The 17,734-nt window shown below is 47.6% G+C and overlaps 1 protein-coding gene across 1 annotated transcript in view; it reads left to right on the top strand.

The window, feature by feature from the left end:
• VPS33B (VPS33B late endosome and lysosome associated) overlaps positions 1–17,734 on the top strand; it is a 312,860-nt gene that overhangs the window by 239,110 nt on the left and 56,016 nt on the right. The window contains exons 20-21 of the mRNA XM_069625205.1: positions 500–573; positions 16,655–16,756. Coding sequence (XP_069481306.1) covers positions 500–573; positions 16,655–16,756 — 176 coding nt within the window. The remainder of the gene's footprint in view (positions 1–499; positions 574–16,654; positions 16,757–17,734) is intronic.

Genomic DNA, 17,734 nt, shown 5'->3' with positions numbered 1-17,734 from the left:
AGCACATGCCGAGGTTGTTCTGTACACCTCCCTTTCTTTTTAGAAAGGTTTTCCTAAAGTGGTAGGGGCCAATTAGGAATTTAGGCATTTTGGATTATGGACTCTTTCATTTTGGACTACGATGAGCACCCTTAGTTTTTATTTTGAAGGCAAGGTATTTCCCTAATTTTCCTTTTATTTGAATAAAACCCTTCTAATATGACCTATTGTTGTCTGAGTACTCCTTCTGGTTCGACACAGGGCTGATTCTGAACGTCCATTTTAAGAAGCAACATGCATACATTCATGAAGTTGACGTATGCCACAGTGGAACAGCACAGACAACCGGAACACTTGAGCGGTACAAAGTCTTTACTTGTCTTGCAAAGCATTTCCTGTGAATGTTTTAAATATGGCAATCAAGCCACTTTAGAAAGTTTGTTTTTTTACCTGTAACTTGATACTTATATACTTTGAAATTAAATTTCCTAAAGTATTTACTTTTAAAATTATTATCCAGGTAAGCTGAGTGATGCATTTTCATCTCTGGCCAGAAAAAGTAATTTCCGAGGATTAAGCAAAAAGCTTGGATTGGTAAGTACTCACTTAACTCGGCTACTTCAGTTCAGTTACGCACACACCTTTTTAACTGCTTACCTAACTGAAATATCAATAGAGGTATGTCTTGTTCTGTACATTGCTAGTTTTCATGTATGTTTTTATCTACACCTGCTTTTGAACAGCAATGATTGAAAAGTTCTGCTCTATTATTTTCTTTATGTGCCCCTGGTTAAAAGAAGTTATTTATACCTGTTTAAATACTAGCCTAATGTGACATGACAATATGAGGGCACATTATTTGTTTAGATTGAAGTCCTACTATTGCTTTTTAGAGGTGTTGACTGAAGGGCGAGCAAAATCCATTGATGCTACTGTTAAAGAAGAATTCCATTTCTGGGGGTTCTGCCGTCTCTTTTAGGGAACCCCTAAACATTTTGATTTTTTTCCTCAGTGGTGGTTAGGGTCTTTAACCTCTTTTTGTGGCCAGGCGGCCATCAACTGCCACCCTTAAGCATATGGCCGTATGGTAGTCAATATGGCTCCTTGGACAAAGGTGTTTTTTAAATACCCCATTTTGACCCTAGGCGATTATATTCCCCTGCATTCGTTTCAAGGAGTGGGCTGGTGGCATCTATACATTAGTGTTGTCTTCAACCTGTATTGCAAGCCGATTTACCGCAATAGTGGGCCAATGTATCTTATTGGTAGTTATTGGGGTTCTAATGTATTTTTTAAGCTCTGCTCTGTCATTTTGTTTTTCGGCCATCTTTTGTCTTGGGAAATCATGAGGAACACACATGGGCTCTCTCTGAGCCACACCCTCTACCCTCTTTTACATCTTTAAGCTGGATGGTCACACAGCTCTCACCAGAGGATTGTGAAAACATTTCCCTAAAAGCCACCATGTCTATGGGTCTCATTACGAGCCCAGCGGTAACCGAGCAGGAAACACTGGCAGGTTACCGCCGGACTCGTGTATTACCATTCCGCCTCCGTGATTCCCGGAATTACTGGGGCATTACGACCCCGGTGACCCGGGAATTCCGGAGGCGGAATTGTGTAAATCCCCATTCCCATGGAGTCCCATAGGACTCCATGGGGATGGAGACCATGGAAACACTGGTTCCGTCTATGATAGAGCCGGTGTTTCCATGTCTGCCTGTAGGCGGGTGGTGTTAAACCCGCCAGGTCAGACCTGGCGGGATTGACACATCCCGCCTGCAAGACTCTTAATCAGCCGGTCCGGAAAGAACGGTGGTGGCGGTTTTACCACCACCGTTCTTTCCAGACCGGCAGGGTCGTAATGAGGCCCAAATGTCTTATTGCAGTCTGTAAATGAGAGGCCTGGCAGCAAGGATTGTTGAACCAAAAAAAAACCTTTATTCAGGATGCAGAGATAACGGCTTCAACTTAAAAGGTTTTTAATAAAGATTACTTCTTCCTTCTGTAGTAAGGATGAGGCTTCACAAAGGTGTAGCTAGTTCTCATAAGCCCACAGCGTCTCAGGTGCTCCTTCTCTCTCGGGTTCCTGCAAGGGAATGGAGAAGACACACCCAGTCCGTCATTTGTCTCCACCTTATATAGGGGCTGGAGTGTTGTGAACCAATCAGGGAGGTGTTGTTCAGGTAGTCTATAAAAGTTCCCATGAGCCCCGCCCCCTTTCTCTCGTAACGAAGGTTGCCTCCATGCGGTTCTACGTTATTTCGCCGAATGATTTTACATCGTGGGCCTTTTCATTGCCACCCTTTCATCGCCAAAAACTCCTTTTTTAAAATTTTTTATTTATGGGGGGGATTCGCCCCCCCCAAACCCCTCTTACTTAAATAATCATACCCCAAACCGCACCAAACACCCCCCCATAAAAAAGTAAGAAAAAAAAGTTTTTGGCGATGAAAGGGTTGGCGATGAAAAGTCCCACGATGTAAAATCATTCGACGAAATGCGTGTATACCCTCCATGCCTGGTCCGCCAAGCCCGCACAATCGAAAGGAACACCAGCCTCCACGTGAGCCGACACTGCCGCAGTCGCTGGACCTCTGCAACGAGAAATGAAAGGTGAGCGTTGGCGGGGTTCTCTGTAATCCGGTACTCCCACGTGTTTCTCTGTCGTGGCTTTCCACTGCCATGTGAACGGAACTGCTCGATGGTAATCCAACAGCTGTTGGGGAGCATAACTGGTCTGATTGATGTTACCCTGTTGACATGAGAGTATATTTCTCGGGTATAGGGGAGCGGGTACGGCCGGGAGGCTTCTGTTACGGTCTTCTCTAACCCCACCTTCCGAGGACTCACGGCCATCAGCCGCCTGTGACCATGTATGCCCTCGACATTGTTGTTCTAGCCCCTTTGTTTGGTCGATGTCGAACAAACCATGCTTTCTTCCTTCCATTGCTCTGTGATTAATTGTTCTCCTTTGATCTTCTCTGTTCCGTCGTGCCGCTGCTGGTGTCCTTTCTTCAGCATTCCGTTCACACAGTCCATGTAGGTTTACTGAATTACTGTAGGAAGCAGATCTCAACATCTCCTTCCAAGAACTCCTAGACACAGCAGAGGACCAACGCGGATCGCCCCGGGCGGTGCTGCGGACACAGGGCGCTGCGAGATGAAGCAGCTGGCATCTCCGTGCACTGGATTCGGACCACGAGGCACCCGACGCTGTAGGGGCCCACGTGGTGTTTGGACCTTGGGGGGCTGGATAAGCCAGGGGGTGCAGGCCCCAGCAGCAACCCGGAACACCGGGGAGACAGTGCCGGAATTAGGCGAGGACACCCCCTGGCGGGTGCTCTGACTGGCCAGATCGTGGCCTGACGCAACAGAGAGAGGTGCAGAGAGGCTGGGGAGAAAGGCCTCCCTGAACACTGAGGATCCACTGGGCGGTGGATGCTCCCCGAGGGTGGTGCCCAGCCGGCCCCCCGGTGGCGCATAGCGAGACCGAGAAGCGGCATACACGGCCCTGGAGTGTGCTGGTGAGCACGAGCCCAAGGCACAGCGCACCATCCGCAGCATACGAGCTGGTGGCGCAGCAATACATAGGTTGGCGAAAAGTTTAAACTGTGCACCCTAGCCTGAGGACGGAGCAGGGTTGCACCGGAGTTGGTGCCATCCACAAGTGCCGAGGCTCACACGTGACCACCCAAACAGAGTGAACAACACAACAGGCCGCCCGGGCGAGACCCGCGTTCTGAGAGACCCTGCCACCAGTTGAAAGGGGTAGTACAGGCAGCTCACCCCGGAACATTTGCTGAACCCCGAGAACACCCGAAAGGTAGTTTGTTCCTGCAAAGGGTTGTACAAAAGTGACAAAAACAAGACTGTGGGCCAGATGGCAGTGGGGCCCTGTAGGGTCCCAGAGTAGAGAGGTGTGGAATCAACGAAAGCGCCTGACCACTAGTAACAGGAGGAAACACGGCGGGGGCCAGCGGAATGATATTGTGTGGGCGCAAGCACGTGGGAGGACACAGCCCATTCCAAGAGCGCAGCAGGCAATAGGTGTGCACCCTTAACGCAGTCAAAGCTGGCCCTAAACATCAGGAATAGCCCGACACCACGTGGACTCTCATGCGAAAGGCGGCTCGGCCAGCTCACACCTAGTTGGCACGGCACAATGTCTAACAAAATTGTAAGACTGAAGAGCAAACAGCCCACGCTGGAGGCCTATGCCAAGACATCTCCAGGGGCAGAGGGGCCCAGGAGTAAGGGTAAAACTACCACTGTGATGGAGGAGGCTCCGGGCACAATCCAGGAGGTGCTGGCTGCTATTGCGGACCTGAAAGTTGCCTGGGAGACTGAACTGGGCCTGGCCATGAACAAACTGAAAGTGGCACTGGACCTTAAGGTCGGAGCGGTCCAGGAAGATGTCAATTTACTAAGACAAGATGTGAGAACGCTTGTGGAGCGCACTGGGAACCTGGAAAAAGAGATGGCCCCAAACACGGCGGAATGCGCCGCCCACAGATCGGAACTCCATGCCCTTGTACAGCGAGTAGGCAACCTGGAGAACAGAGCGGTGGAAGCGGAAGGACGCGCCAGATGCAATAACATCCGTATCGTTGGATTGCCAGAAGGAACGGAAGGGCCTAACCCAACGGAATATGTGGAAACCATGTTACTGCAGGAAACAACCGGAGGGACACTGACCCAGGGGTTTGCTGTTGAAAGGGCGAACAGGGCGTTAACGAGGAGGCCGCCCCCGGGAGCTCCTCCCAGGCCGTTGATTGCAAAAATTCTGAACTACCGGGATTGGGAAAGAATACTCAAATTCTTCCGGAAGGGTGGAACGATCGAAAGGGGGCCTGCGAAAATCACAGCATACCCGGACTACACCTTGCAGGTACAACGCAGCAGAATGAACTTCGGAGCGGTGAAAAGAAGACTGAGAGAAACAGGTTATAGATATATGTTGCTTTACCCCCGGCCAAATTGAAGGTGTTCCACAAGAACAAAACTTTGTTTTTTGAAACGCCAGAGGACGCCATGTATTGGTTGGATATGCAGAGCCGCCCCCAAGAATCGGGTATCCAGACGGGAGCCGAAGAAGATGAGTAACATGCTGCTGTGGCACCCTAGGTGACATAGCGCAAGACACTGGGACTAGAATATAGCATTAAATAAGGCTCACTGGGAATGTGCTGCTGGGAAAGTACATGCTTACAAGATCCGTTTGAAATTAATAATCCTTATTATATAAGTGGGAGCTCCTGGGAAACAACCCTTGAATCCGCATAGCATTACGCTTAGTCAGGTCACTATTTGCTTGGTGACGCCCCGCAGGGTCCTAGTCCTCGGTGTCACGAGAAAGGACCAGACGCGGGTGGGCCTCAGATCCAGGGATGGAGCTGGGCATTTGTTGAGGTTGGGTAGGGAGGGGGGAGGGACAGAGTTGTGTGCAGTGGGGTGGGGTTGGGGAAGTGGGGTATTTGGGAGTTGTTGAGGGGGGAGGGAAATGAGCCAGAAAACGAGCCAGCGGAAACGACATGGGAAGTGGAGGGGAGAGGGAGGGCATCAAGTCAATGGAATTGGGTAACCTCAGAGTCGTGACCTGGAATGTGCGGGGCCTCAATAGTTACCTAAAATGTAATAAAGTAATGATGTACCTAAAGAGGATGAGGATTGATATAGCTTTGCTACAGGAGACCCACCTCACCAAGGAGAAATTGGAGGTGGTTAGGAGAAAATGGAAGGGTAGCGTCACAGGAGCCACATATTCAGCATATGCACGAGGGGTGGTTACATGGGTGGCACCACATGTGCCGTTTCAGCTGCTCTGATCGACTACAGACCCAGAAGGTAGAATAGTGGTAGTGGCGGGACACCTGGAAAACAGAGAAGTGAACATCATAAATGTATATACCCCTAACCATGATACCGCAGCCTACTTGAGGTCTTTATATGGTAAAATTAGCACCCTGCTGGGTGGCGCAATATTGTGGGGAGGTCATTTCAATTGCACCCTGAACCCCGGGATAGACAGGTCTGATAGCAAGCTAGCAAAACCTGCGCCAGCAGCTAAAGCGTTGGGGACACTGTTGACAGACCTCAGACTGGAGGATGTGTGGAGACGGTTGCACCCAACGGACAGGCAATACTCGCATTACGCAGCGCCACATGACCTGCATACTAGGCTGGATTATGTGTTCGCCGCCGCCGCCGAGATAGCGGGAGAAATGGTGAGCGCAGAATATAAAGCCAGGGTACTTTCGGACCATTCGCCTTTGGTCGTGGAGTGGCAACACCACCCCCCTAGAGCGTGAATCCCGACGTGGAGACTCAGAGCAGAGGCCCTACAGGACCCGGGATTCCGAGAGGACCTGAGGGAGGCCATCAAGGAATATTTTGACATCAATACGGGCAGTGTACGATCCATGGGAACAGTATGGGAGGCATTTAAGGTGGTGGTGCGTGGGGTGCCCATATCAACATCCAAAGGGCTCCAAGGGGATATATAACGAGAATTGCAGGAAATTGAAAGAGAGCTAGAGGACCTGATGCGAAGGGGGGGGACCACCCGGGAAGACAGCGCTAAGATCAGAGAACTACAAAATGCGAGCAGCAAACTCTGGTACAGACTATTGAAGGCAAGCGTCCCCAACCAGCACGATCCTCCCCGCAATGAGAGACAATGACTTCACATGAGCCCTCTGTATGAGTACAGTCACCTTCCCTTGTACTCTAGCAGCATTAGTTCGGTTATTGTGCGGGTCCACGGGGTGTAAGCTTCTCATAAATGCCCATAATGAACAGTCCCCTGGAAGGCTTTTTAATTGTTAGCACCCAACTGCAGTGGTGGGGGTTCTTTATTGCTATTATCATGTGAGCATGCATTCTACCATGTTTATATATTTTACAGGTTTCCTAAATAGAAGAAGCTTTGTGGAGACATACACACTTTGCAAGTAGTCCTGGCATTAATATTCAGGAATTTTCTGCTGTCATCCGATGACCATTTTACAGTTCTCTCCATCACCCAGGCCTTGCTGACCGGGTCATGCTGGGGGCAATGATACACTGCGGAAGGTGAAATGTTACAATGTTAGTATCTTACGTTAGCTCATGTCCGTCTTGTTCGTGGGAACGGGCTCACAGCGGATCTGCCAGGGTGCTGCGGTAACAGGGATAACTGAAGCTCTCCGAGGGTGGGGGCTGCACTACAGTGCGCTGAGCTCACACCATCTTTATTAGACAAAATGGTTTCTGAGGCCTAGCTAAATTCAATACGTGTGGGCAATGTCTTCAGCAGGTGAGCCATCCACCACCTGGGCCCTGGTGGTAAGGAGGGGACGCCCGATGAGCCATGGCCCTCACCTGGGGTGGGGATGTAGGCAAGGGGGGGTCTTTTGGACCAATCCTCCCCTACACTATGTAAGCTAAACTATAAGAAATACACAGAGAGGCAACATGCAGGGGGAGACAAGCCGGGCAGACTACTGGCCTAGTTATACAAGAATGAGACACCCCGACCGGTGATTAGAGAAGTCAGGGATGCGGAAGGTCAGATCCGCAACACCCAAGAAGGAGCAAACGAGGAGTTCCTCATATATTATAAACGTTTGTATGAGGACGTGGGTGGAGATATGGGTCAAGAAATTCTGGAAACAATAGAAGATATAGGGCTGCCCACGTTGGACGATATAGAACAAGCAGATATGGAGGCCCCAATCACCTCAGACGACTGGAGGCGGTGATCCAACACCTGCCCACGTGTAAAGTGCCCGGGTCGGATGGGTTACCTTGCGAATTCTACAAAGCGTACAGGCAGGAGCTACTCCAGTCGCTGCTGGCCATGTTCAATGAGGCCTACGAACGAGGGGAGCTGCCGGAATCCCTCCGAGAGGCGGTGATCATACCGCTCCTGAAACTGGGCAAGCCGAATGTTGACTGTGGGTCCTATAGGCCCTTACCGATGCTTAATCAAGATAGAAAAATACTCACGGCAGTGCTTGCCAATAGGCTTAGGCGAGTAATTGGCAAATTGATACACTCAGACCAAACAGGCTATGTCCCCGGCATGAACATCACGGACAACCACAGAAAGCTACACCATATTATCGATCAAACGGAGAATGACCTGGGTGAACTGGCCATAGTGTCGCTGGATGCGGTCAAAGCCTTTGACTCGGTGAGGTGGCCATGGTTGATGGCGACCCTGAAAGGATACGGGATAGGGCTGGTATACATTAGATGGGTCAAGATGTTATATAGCTCCCCGATCGCAAGGGTCAAAACAGGCACCATAATCTCAGACAAGTGGCAACTCAGTAGGGGAACTAGACAGGGATGCCCCTGGTCGGCCATGTTATATCCTAGTGTTGGAGCCGTTGGCAATTTGCCTTCGGCAACAATACGGAGAGGTGGGGATTCGTACGACAGGAAACACACACTTGATATCGCTGTATGCAGATGATATGCTCCTCTATCTGCGCTTCCCGGAGGAGAATCTGCAATATGTGCTGGAGGTGATGGATCGCTATGCTGCCCTCTCGGGCATATCGGTGAACCCTGGGAAGTCCAGCGTGTTCCCCCTGGGTAGGTACAAAAGCGTTCCACTGGAAAACCTGCCCATTCTACAGATACCCTGGCAGACCGATACGTTTAGATATCTAGGCGTAAATATATACCACAAAATAGAGGTAGAGCACAAACACAATACGGAGAAAGTAGTTGAAGGTATCAAAAAGAGCATAGTGTTTTGGTCCAGATTACCCCTGGCCATGATGGGGAAGAGCAGCGCTGCTCAACATGGTGGTCTTGCCCAGACTACTACACTTTTTTTGTAAATGTCCCATACTTGATCCCCAGACGCTTCTTTGCCAGACTCCATGGCCTGTGCAGGGGCTTCATATGGCACAATTCTAGAAATAGGGTGGCCCTGTGGAAACTACAAAACTCGTGTGATAAGGGGGGCATAAACCTGCCAAATTTTGAACTATATTACTTGGCGGGACAGCTACTATATGTGGCTAGGTGGTTGTCCGCAGAGAAATCTGCTGAAGCCAGGCTTTTGCAGGGTGACTCTGCCCCATACTTCCTAAAAGAGACAGTGTGGCTGCATAAAACGAAAGTGGCGGAGATGGGGAGACTGCTGGTGCTGGGCTGGGAGGTCAGGCGCAGGGCATGGAGAACTGTGGGTGACCCAGACCCACTCTCCCAGCAGGTCCCGTTGGTGGTGTTATGTGGGGGAGACTCCCAACTGATTAAAGGGGTCCGCAGATACTGGGAACCGGTGGGCCTGGCCACCCTTGGAGACATATGGCAGGAGGGGGAGGCGTTGGAATTCCAGAGGTTGCAGGGTGAGACAGGGGTGCATAAGGGCCAATATATCACTTACACCAGCATTATGAAATGGGTGAGGGAGAGGTGGCCTGAGACGGTACTAGTGGAAGAACCCGATGCCACCCTGGAAATGATGTATGATGTCTCGGAGGGCAGGCACGAAATGTCTAGGATATATGAGCTCTTGAGTACAAAGGCGGGGAAGGAGCTGCTCCAATTGAGGCTTGACTGGGAGGAGGAGGTGGGTGAATCCATGACAGAGGGCCAATGGGATAGAGCCCAAAAGTACCATAAGAAGGTGTCCCGGAATGCGAGACTCCAGCAGATCCAGCTGTATGTCACCCACAGAGCTTACCTGACCCCAGGCATAATGGCCAGGTTCGGTGGCTCGGTCATACAGAAATGCCCCAGGGGCGGGGAGGAAGAGGCTGGGCTGTTGCATATGTTCCTGGCTTGCCCAGAGGTGAAGATATTCTGGGTAGAACTGAAGACGAGAATGGCCAGTCGAGGGGTGGTGCTTGACGTGGGGTCTGCTTGGGCATGTATGCTTGGGAGTTTCCCTAGGCCACGGACTCTAAAACATATTAGCAAAATGAAAGACCTGGCCTATATCTTGGCCAAGTGCAGAATTACAATGTGCTGGAAAGTGGCCCACCGGCCTAGAGTGGAGATGTGGTGGGTGGACCTCCTGAAATGGGCTGAAGCAGAAACTGCGGCCTGGTATGAAGCAGTCACTAGAGAGTTGGAGGAGGAGGCGGGCCCCCTGATAGCCTGGAGACAACTGGTGACCTCGATGGCAAACCCCCACCAGGTCAATCATGACACGGAAGACTGGAATGAGTTGACAATAATTGAGACACCTGAGGATGCTCAGGTGGATGGCACGGATACGACGGCTCGAGTTTTTGGGGAGGGAGGGGGGAGGACGGTGGAGAGCATTGAATAATGTTATGTCTTAACATTGATCATGAACGTCCTAAATGGTTGTAATGTTTGGAGTGTTGTTTGTTTAAAATAATAAAAATTGTTCCAAAAAAAAGTGTAAACTGAGCCTGCTGTAGCCCTTCCTTCCAATCCACCTGTGGACTCCAAAAATGACGACCTTCAGCCAGAGCCTGGTGAGACCCACTGGACTCAAGAGGACCTGCATTTTAAGCCATCCCACACGTTGCTGCGACCTTGCAGGGCTGAAATACCCCAATACTCTGGGACCTCAAGCCATTGTGCGGTGCACAGTCTTCCAAATTCTGAATCTTGCTGAAACTTTGTGGGCATCCAGGTGAATCTCCAGAGACACAAATCGAATCTGAAAAGTCCCATCACCAGAGTGCTGGACCTTTGTTACAACAAGAATTCAACCGCGATGTTCTGTCTTCTTCTGTGCTCCTGTAAAAGGTGCCAAATCCACAGAACCACATCCAGCCATGAGGACCACCTTGCCTAGAGCCTTCATCGATCCCTGCTGCAAAGTTCCTTCTGAGGTCTTGTTTTCATTCACCATGACAAGGAATCCACTGACCGGGTATTTGGCTGCACACCCTGAAGTTCTCCTGCTGCAAAATCTTCTTCAATGCTGAGGTACTGTGTTGGCTTGGGTATGTACTTACCTTAAGTCTCTTGGGTTTCCTGTGTAGTTGTGCGGTGTTTTCTGTGATGTGGAGGCCTCTTATTTAGTGCTCCCAGCCCTACCGCTGGAATCCTGCTAGCGTGTCTTCTGTGAAGCCCCTGGACCCTCTTCTAACTCTAGAAGTAAAGTACTCACCTGTTTGCCCAGTCTTCCTAAAGGAACTCTGACTTTTGCTACTTAAGAACCTATTCGGACACTGCCTGTTGGACACTAGATCCTAGTGACCCCCCTTCTGCCACTGAGAACACTCGTGCTCCAAGGATAAGGGAAATACTTGTAAAGGATTGGGCCTTTTGCTTACAAAGAGGATAAGTGTTTAAAAGTTACTTGAAAAAGAGTTTGTTGGTAACTGTAACTCTAAGAGTGAACAGTTACAAGAGTTCTTACTTACCTTGGATGTGTGATGCACTATTCTCAAAAGTATGTTTAACATATTTCTTTCCTTAGAAACCGTTTTGCCATTCTAACAGAAAGTAGATGTGAAGGTATATTACTCACCTATTATTTGGTTGTATCTCTTCCCAAAAGTTATGTGTTGCTGTCACCAGATTATTCCTGTTAGGATAATCGTAGGAGTGTCCCCCAACTGTTGGTATCACCAGATTAATCCTGTTAGGATAATCGTAGGAGTGTCCCCCAACTGTTGGTATCACCAGATTATTCCTGTTAGGATAATTGTACAAGTGTTCCCCAACTGGATCTTGCTTCCCCTGACTTGCTGTTGGACTGTCCAGAATAAGTCTGTATTAGGTCCTACCTACCTAGAATAACTTTGAGTCATTCACTAAAAGGTAACATTGGGTTTTGCTTTCCCTGTGCGTTTTAGACAGACACAGAAGAGTCTTTGGTTTATACCTGCCCCAAGTTGCTGATAGCTCCTTGAAAGAGTATATGGGTCTTACTTACCTTGAGTTAGCTGTGTGTTATCCCAAAAGTGTTTTTACTGTACCTAGAATAAGTGTTCCACTATTCACAAACCGTAAATTGTCCAGTTGACTGATTCTGTGATTTATTACTGAGAGTCACTGTACAGCTGGTAGAGTCCCCTGCCCTTGCATTACCGAATGTAATTGTGAAAGTAACCATTGGATTTTACTCCCCAAGAATAGCTGTGTGACATATGCTGAATGTGTATGAAAAGGTTTTGACTTCCCTAGAACTACTGTTAGATGTTCCAAATAAGGTTTATACTTTGGTCTAGGCTGTCAATCACACATCAGGGTGGCTGTCCTGAAAGCACAGCCAGCCAGCTAATCAGGACTAATTGCATTCAGGCATTCCTACAGACAAAGGACAGGAGAGTTTCTGGAACCTCCCTCACATCCTGTTCTTCCAGACACACTGGAGCCAGAGGCGGGCTTCAGGGCTGAAGCCTGCCAAAGGCAAGAAAAACAAAGGGCTGAAACCTGTCTCAGCGCACAGAGTAAAACCCAAGACCTCACAAACAGAAAATGGTGAAAAAAGAAGACGGTGGCCGTTTTGACAAAATGGTCACCCATGGGTGCAGTACTGCAGCTGAGGGTTCATCCTGCAGTAGAAAAGCACAATGGTAGGAACAATTAAATCACTGCCACCAGCCATTGAAAGTAGTGAGGGTAACATAAACATTTTACATGAGAGAGTAGGATATGTGACTCCTAGGTAACCCTTCAGCACTCCACATAAAATGGTGTGTGCTGGACCTACAAAGTGAAAAGGTAAGTAAAGTCAATGTGACTTTACTATTCTTGGGAACTGTAGTTCACACAAGAAAAGGTAGTTAAACCTTATGAGAAATCTAAAAGGATTTCTCTGTGACACTGCACTGAAGGTGCTGTGTGTCACCATACAAAAAGCAGATGCCTATGGGGTTTGTCAGACTCCAAAAACAGTGAAAACACAAAATCCAAACCAGGTAAAAACACATGAGTGAGTGAGAAAAGGGTCCCACTCACTCAGGAGGTAATATTAAAAAGTCCCAAGTCCAGCAATAGAGCTGGGGGTCTCTACAGTGGGGGGGATTAGCACAGAAAGCAAACTTCTCCCTAACAACGGGTCGTTGAGTGACGGCTTCTCACCCTTGGATCTCCCGCTTCCAGGTTCAGATCTGACTCGACTGTTCGCCTCCCTCGATCGGGTCCACTTTGGCTTTCAATGCATGTTTCTTGGTGATATTCGCTAATCTTAATATCTTTTAATATACTTCATTGTGGACATCCCTCGGCCGGGTTCACTCTTGCCAATCTTATCAATCGTTATCAGCATCCCTTTCTCACATTCACTCTTGCCAATCGTGGTTTTTCCATTACATTTTTACGATGCAGTATTCACTTCCCTTAGCTTCACAATCATCTGTGGGTCAAAGACTTTTGACAGTACAGAGGATTTTACAAGACCACTGTATGACCACTTTGACCCCCCTTTTGCCTTTGCCAAGGCCTTTTGGTTATAGTAGTTTCAACAATCGGGTAATCGCCCAGAGTTTCCTGAGGGAGCACCCACATGGTGCTAGACTCCTCTGTTGCTGGTTTCCCCCTTTTTGCATTAATAGCTCTTTTAGCCTTTCACAGTTCAAATTAGCCGTTTACTACTTTACGTTTAAGACAGTTCGGTTTCTTACCGACTCTCCCCTCGACTCACCAGCTGTGATGAACTGCCTGGCTTGTCTTATCTCTGGAGTCAAGGTTGGTACCACGGGGACAAGCGTCTCTCCATGGCTTGGTTATCAGCAGAGGAGGGTCTTGTGTACCGTTGACATCTGCTGCAACACACGCTAGCTATTGTTCGCAGTGTTACGATTCCTTCCGCTGAGGTTTCACATGCTTTAGTCAGAAAGGGCAAGGTTGCTTCTCTCCTTATCACCCTCTCGGTTCGCGCCGTCTTTCTCCTCTTATTGAACTGCCATGCTCAGTTAGCTCTCTCGCCGTGCAGTCTGCCTTGCTCCTCTTTGTGAAGCAAATGGGAATGACTGTGATTATTGTCATGAAATAAACAAGGGGAATTGTGGCAAAGATAGTGTTTTATCAGAGCAGATTAGGAGTGTGGGAAATAAAAATCAGAGGGACGGGCAGGAGAATGACTGGGAGTATTCGGGTTGCACATAGGAAAACAGGGATTCTGGGAGAGGTAGTATCCAAGTGTAACAGGGTTTGGGCTCCTAGTTGGTTTACCAGAGGTGTAGCGGTGATTAGATTTTATAAAGGGAGCTTCTTTGGGTGGAAGGCAGGTAGAAGTGTAATAACCAAGAACAACCTCAGGGACTTCGTCCCCCTTACCTTCTTCCTCTGTATAATACTGCATCTCCCTTTGGGCATTCTCCGAGCATAATCCCAGGTTCTCCTACCGAGGTGATCCTCCCTCGCTCGTCTACCCGCAGGGTTGGGATCTGAGAGGGCAAGTTCATCCCAGGCCACCTGAATAAGGGATTCCCGGGCTTACTTGGGAGAATACCCTCAGGTTTCTCACAGTTCTCTGGAGCGTTCTTCATGTATCCTCGCATCCTCTTCATGCCAGTACTTGCCTCTCTGGTATTCGTCATGCCGGTTGTATTATTCTTCTTCGTCTCTGTAGTGATACGGTCTCTAGACCCACAATAATACATACAAGCACTAGGTATAGAGGTATTATGGGAAGGAGTCCTTGGTCTTAGTACTATTGGTTTAGGGTTGTTGTGTTTGATTCTACCCAGGCGTTCGTCCTTCTCCTCAGGGTGGAGTCCTTCACCATGAGATCATCCCGCATTATGGGGAACTGCTGGGTAGTAGCCTCACCTCTGTGCCCTCCTGGGAAAGGACTCCCCCTCTGGGAGAAGTGACGACATCTAGTCAATCCTCACAAATAGGAGAGCAGAAAAGGGTAGAACCTAGGGATTCGAAACGAGGGGAGAGGATCAGAAGGGACAGACATACAGCGGGCTTTCGACAAGATAAGAGCGGTGTGCAGTCAAAATATCGGAAAAAAAAGTCGAAAATAAGTTGAATTATTTTTTTTTTATTTATATGTATTTTTTGGCTCTCGTAGATACAAAAAAAAAGGTAAAAAAAAGGGGGGGGGTTTGGGAGGGGACCCTCCCATTTCGAATAAAAAAGTATTAAAAAAGAAATTCAACTATTTTTTTCGACTTTTTTTTCTCAATATTATGACTTTCGCCTTTTTTTTCGATATTATGACTAAGAACCGATAAGAACAGCAGCCATATAAGTGAGTGGAGAAGAATAGGGAGGAACAGAGGAGGCAATAATAGAAATGGTGGGGTAGAAGAAACAGAGGGGAGCGTAAAAGAGCAGCCTTAAAAGAAAATTAAGAGACCAAGTCAGCGACAGATAGAGAGGAAGTAAGAGCAGAAGACAGAGGGGAACGAATATGGGGCATAATCTGAAAAATACATCTACAATAGGAAGAAAGGGAATCAAGAAGGTCTATGTAGGTTTGTTGTTTAGCAGAATATATGCACTCAGGTCTGCATAGGGTTCTGTTTTGGAAAGTCATCTTCGTGATAGTGATTACTTCTCATTGAAGAGTAAAAGAGTTTCAGACACTTTGCTGTATGCCTCCTTATCAAAAGCTGAGGTAACTCTTAGCTTAAGACCTTTTTTCTATTGAAAGTCACATCAGAATTTGTCCAACACAGAAAATTCAATTGCTAGTGAATTACCCACTACCACATCCTGCAAAGCAGTAAAGATTGCACTGACTAGACCACAGAAGGGCTCTCGGCTTCTGTATGGCTAGGGCTCGGAAGTTAGGCTGTGAACATTTGAAGAGTAAAACATAGGCAGAATCTCCTTTGCTTTTCACTTTTCCAATTCATTCTTGGAAAGAATGTGAATGCCGCCTGCAAATAATGCTTTGCTTGCAACGTCCGCAGTGGATTCTCATGCAATCCCCCTACTTTTAGCAGCTGTAAAAGCCAGAACGATTCCAAAATACTTGCGGGCCGAAAACCCTTGTGCTTCCTGAAGGTGGAACTGGAGAGCAACACAGGCATGCAAATCCTGGCTCGTGCTCACACTCCTCACTCAGAAATGCCCAGATCATTAAAGTGAATCACTGGAGCTTAATGAGCATACTTGAATGACCTGTGGGTTTAGAAAATGACCCCCTTGATCTCGACTTAGTCCTTGAAAGAGACTATCAGTTGAGAAATAGTGCTACGCAGGGGCGTTGCTAGGGTGGGGCTAATGGGGCTATAGCCCCTGATCTTTTGGTTGCAGCCCCGGATAGAATCTCACGAGCTACAGCCAAAAGACTAGCTATCCCCCAGTCCCAACAGTTCCGACATCAGCTTAGCCCTGGGTCTTTTCCAGACCTAGCAACTCCCCTGGTGCTACGAGTGTCTGTCTTACTCGTCACTTACTCTGGGAAAGGGAAGGGTATTCGGATTACGACCTGCAATCTCTTGGTGAATAACCGAGTTACTCTAGCTGACTTCTTTCTGAAACAGCCATGTTAACGTTTATTACAAAATCCCAATCAAACAATTAATTCACCTTTGCTGAAGTTGCTAATAGCTTTAGATATACAGAGCATTCAAATCATGGGGTCACATTGAGGATTTGACCTCCATTTCATTCATAAATAGCAATGAGGTGTCACAGCAGATGAGCTACATGTGTTTCAGTAAAATTGCATGACAAACAAATCTGTGTCTGAACCAGTAATTGAGATGGCATCACCAGCCGTGCTTCTGATCAAACAAGAGGGCTTCACGTATAAACTGTATGTTTCTTCTGCTTTTAGATTCCTCGATTTGGTGGAGAGTACGACCTGAAAATTCCAAAGGACATGGCGTATATTTTCAGCGGTGCTTACGTGCCTCTGAGCTGTAAAATAATTGAACAGGTACTTTCTGACATCTACTAATCTATGAAAGAGGTTAACCGAGACATAATTGTTATAGCAAATCATTCACCATCCTGATGTGGGCACTACGAAGTGTCTACATGCCCACTCTCCAGCCTATCTATGCCACTGCATTCATATATGTGCTATTATTTGTAGAATGGAACGAAGCAGCGGGTAATTAGGAAAAACTGACATAATGGTCTTTACTGCTCAGGAAATATAATCTTTGTGTGTTTAGTGTCTGCAGTGTTATATCTTGAAGACTGGGTCAGTGAAGGGAGGTTCAGTGAAATGTCAGATTATTAACAATTAAATTAAACTGCGATGAAATGCTATTGTCAATAATGTTTTTTTACCTGTTATGCTTTGGAGTTTAATGGATGCACTAATCCGAATAAATATATTGATTGATTGAACAATTAAATAGAGAATAATCTGATCTCTGAAATAGCTTCAAGGAGCGTACTGTTGAAAAGCAAATACACGGAGCGTGCTGGTGAAAAGTGGGTTAAAACAAACTGTACTCCAAGCATCATACCTAATTTGGGTTTTAAAATTTCGTAATTTGTTTTAATTGTCAAGAAATAGATTTACTTTTTTTCATAAAACATCGTACAATGCAGTTCAGGTATTCTTTTCACACCAATATACTACACAAGGTAACAAACGTTCACAATTCTCTCAATTGAGACTTCAGCACTCCAGAAGATCCTCATTCTTAATACATGTTGTGAGGGGTCAGCAATGAGACGGGCACAAAGTTTCTACTTTTCTCAACATTTGTAGCCATATCCAGACCGGCAGACGCATTTAGATAGAATTGTGAATATTAGCATGGCCACACTTAGATGGAGTTGTGGATATTGGCCTGCGTCGCATCTGGATGGAACTTTGAATGTTGGCATGCCCGCACTTGGATAGAATTGTGAATACTGGCCTGCGTCGCATCTAGATAGGACCTTGAATGTTAGCATG

The sequence above is a fragment of the Ambystoma mexicanum genome, chromosome 11, assembly GCF_040938575.1.
Source record: "Ambystoma mexicanum isolate Mex_15411 chromosome 11, UKY_AmexF1_1, whole genome shotgun sequence".
Taxonomy (NCBI): Eukaryota; Metazoa; Chordata; class Amphibia; order Caudata; family Ambystomatidae; genus Ambystoma; species Ambystoma mexicanum.
This window is presented reverse-complemented; position numbering and strand designations above follow the sequence as displayed.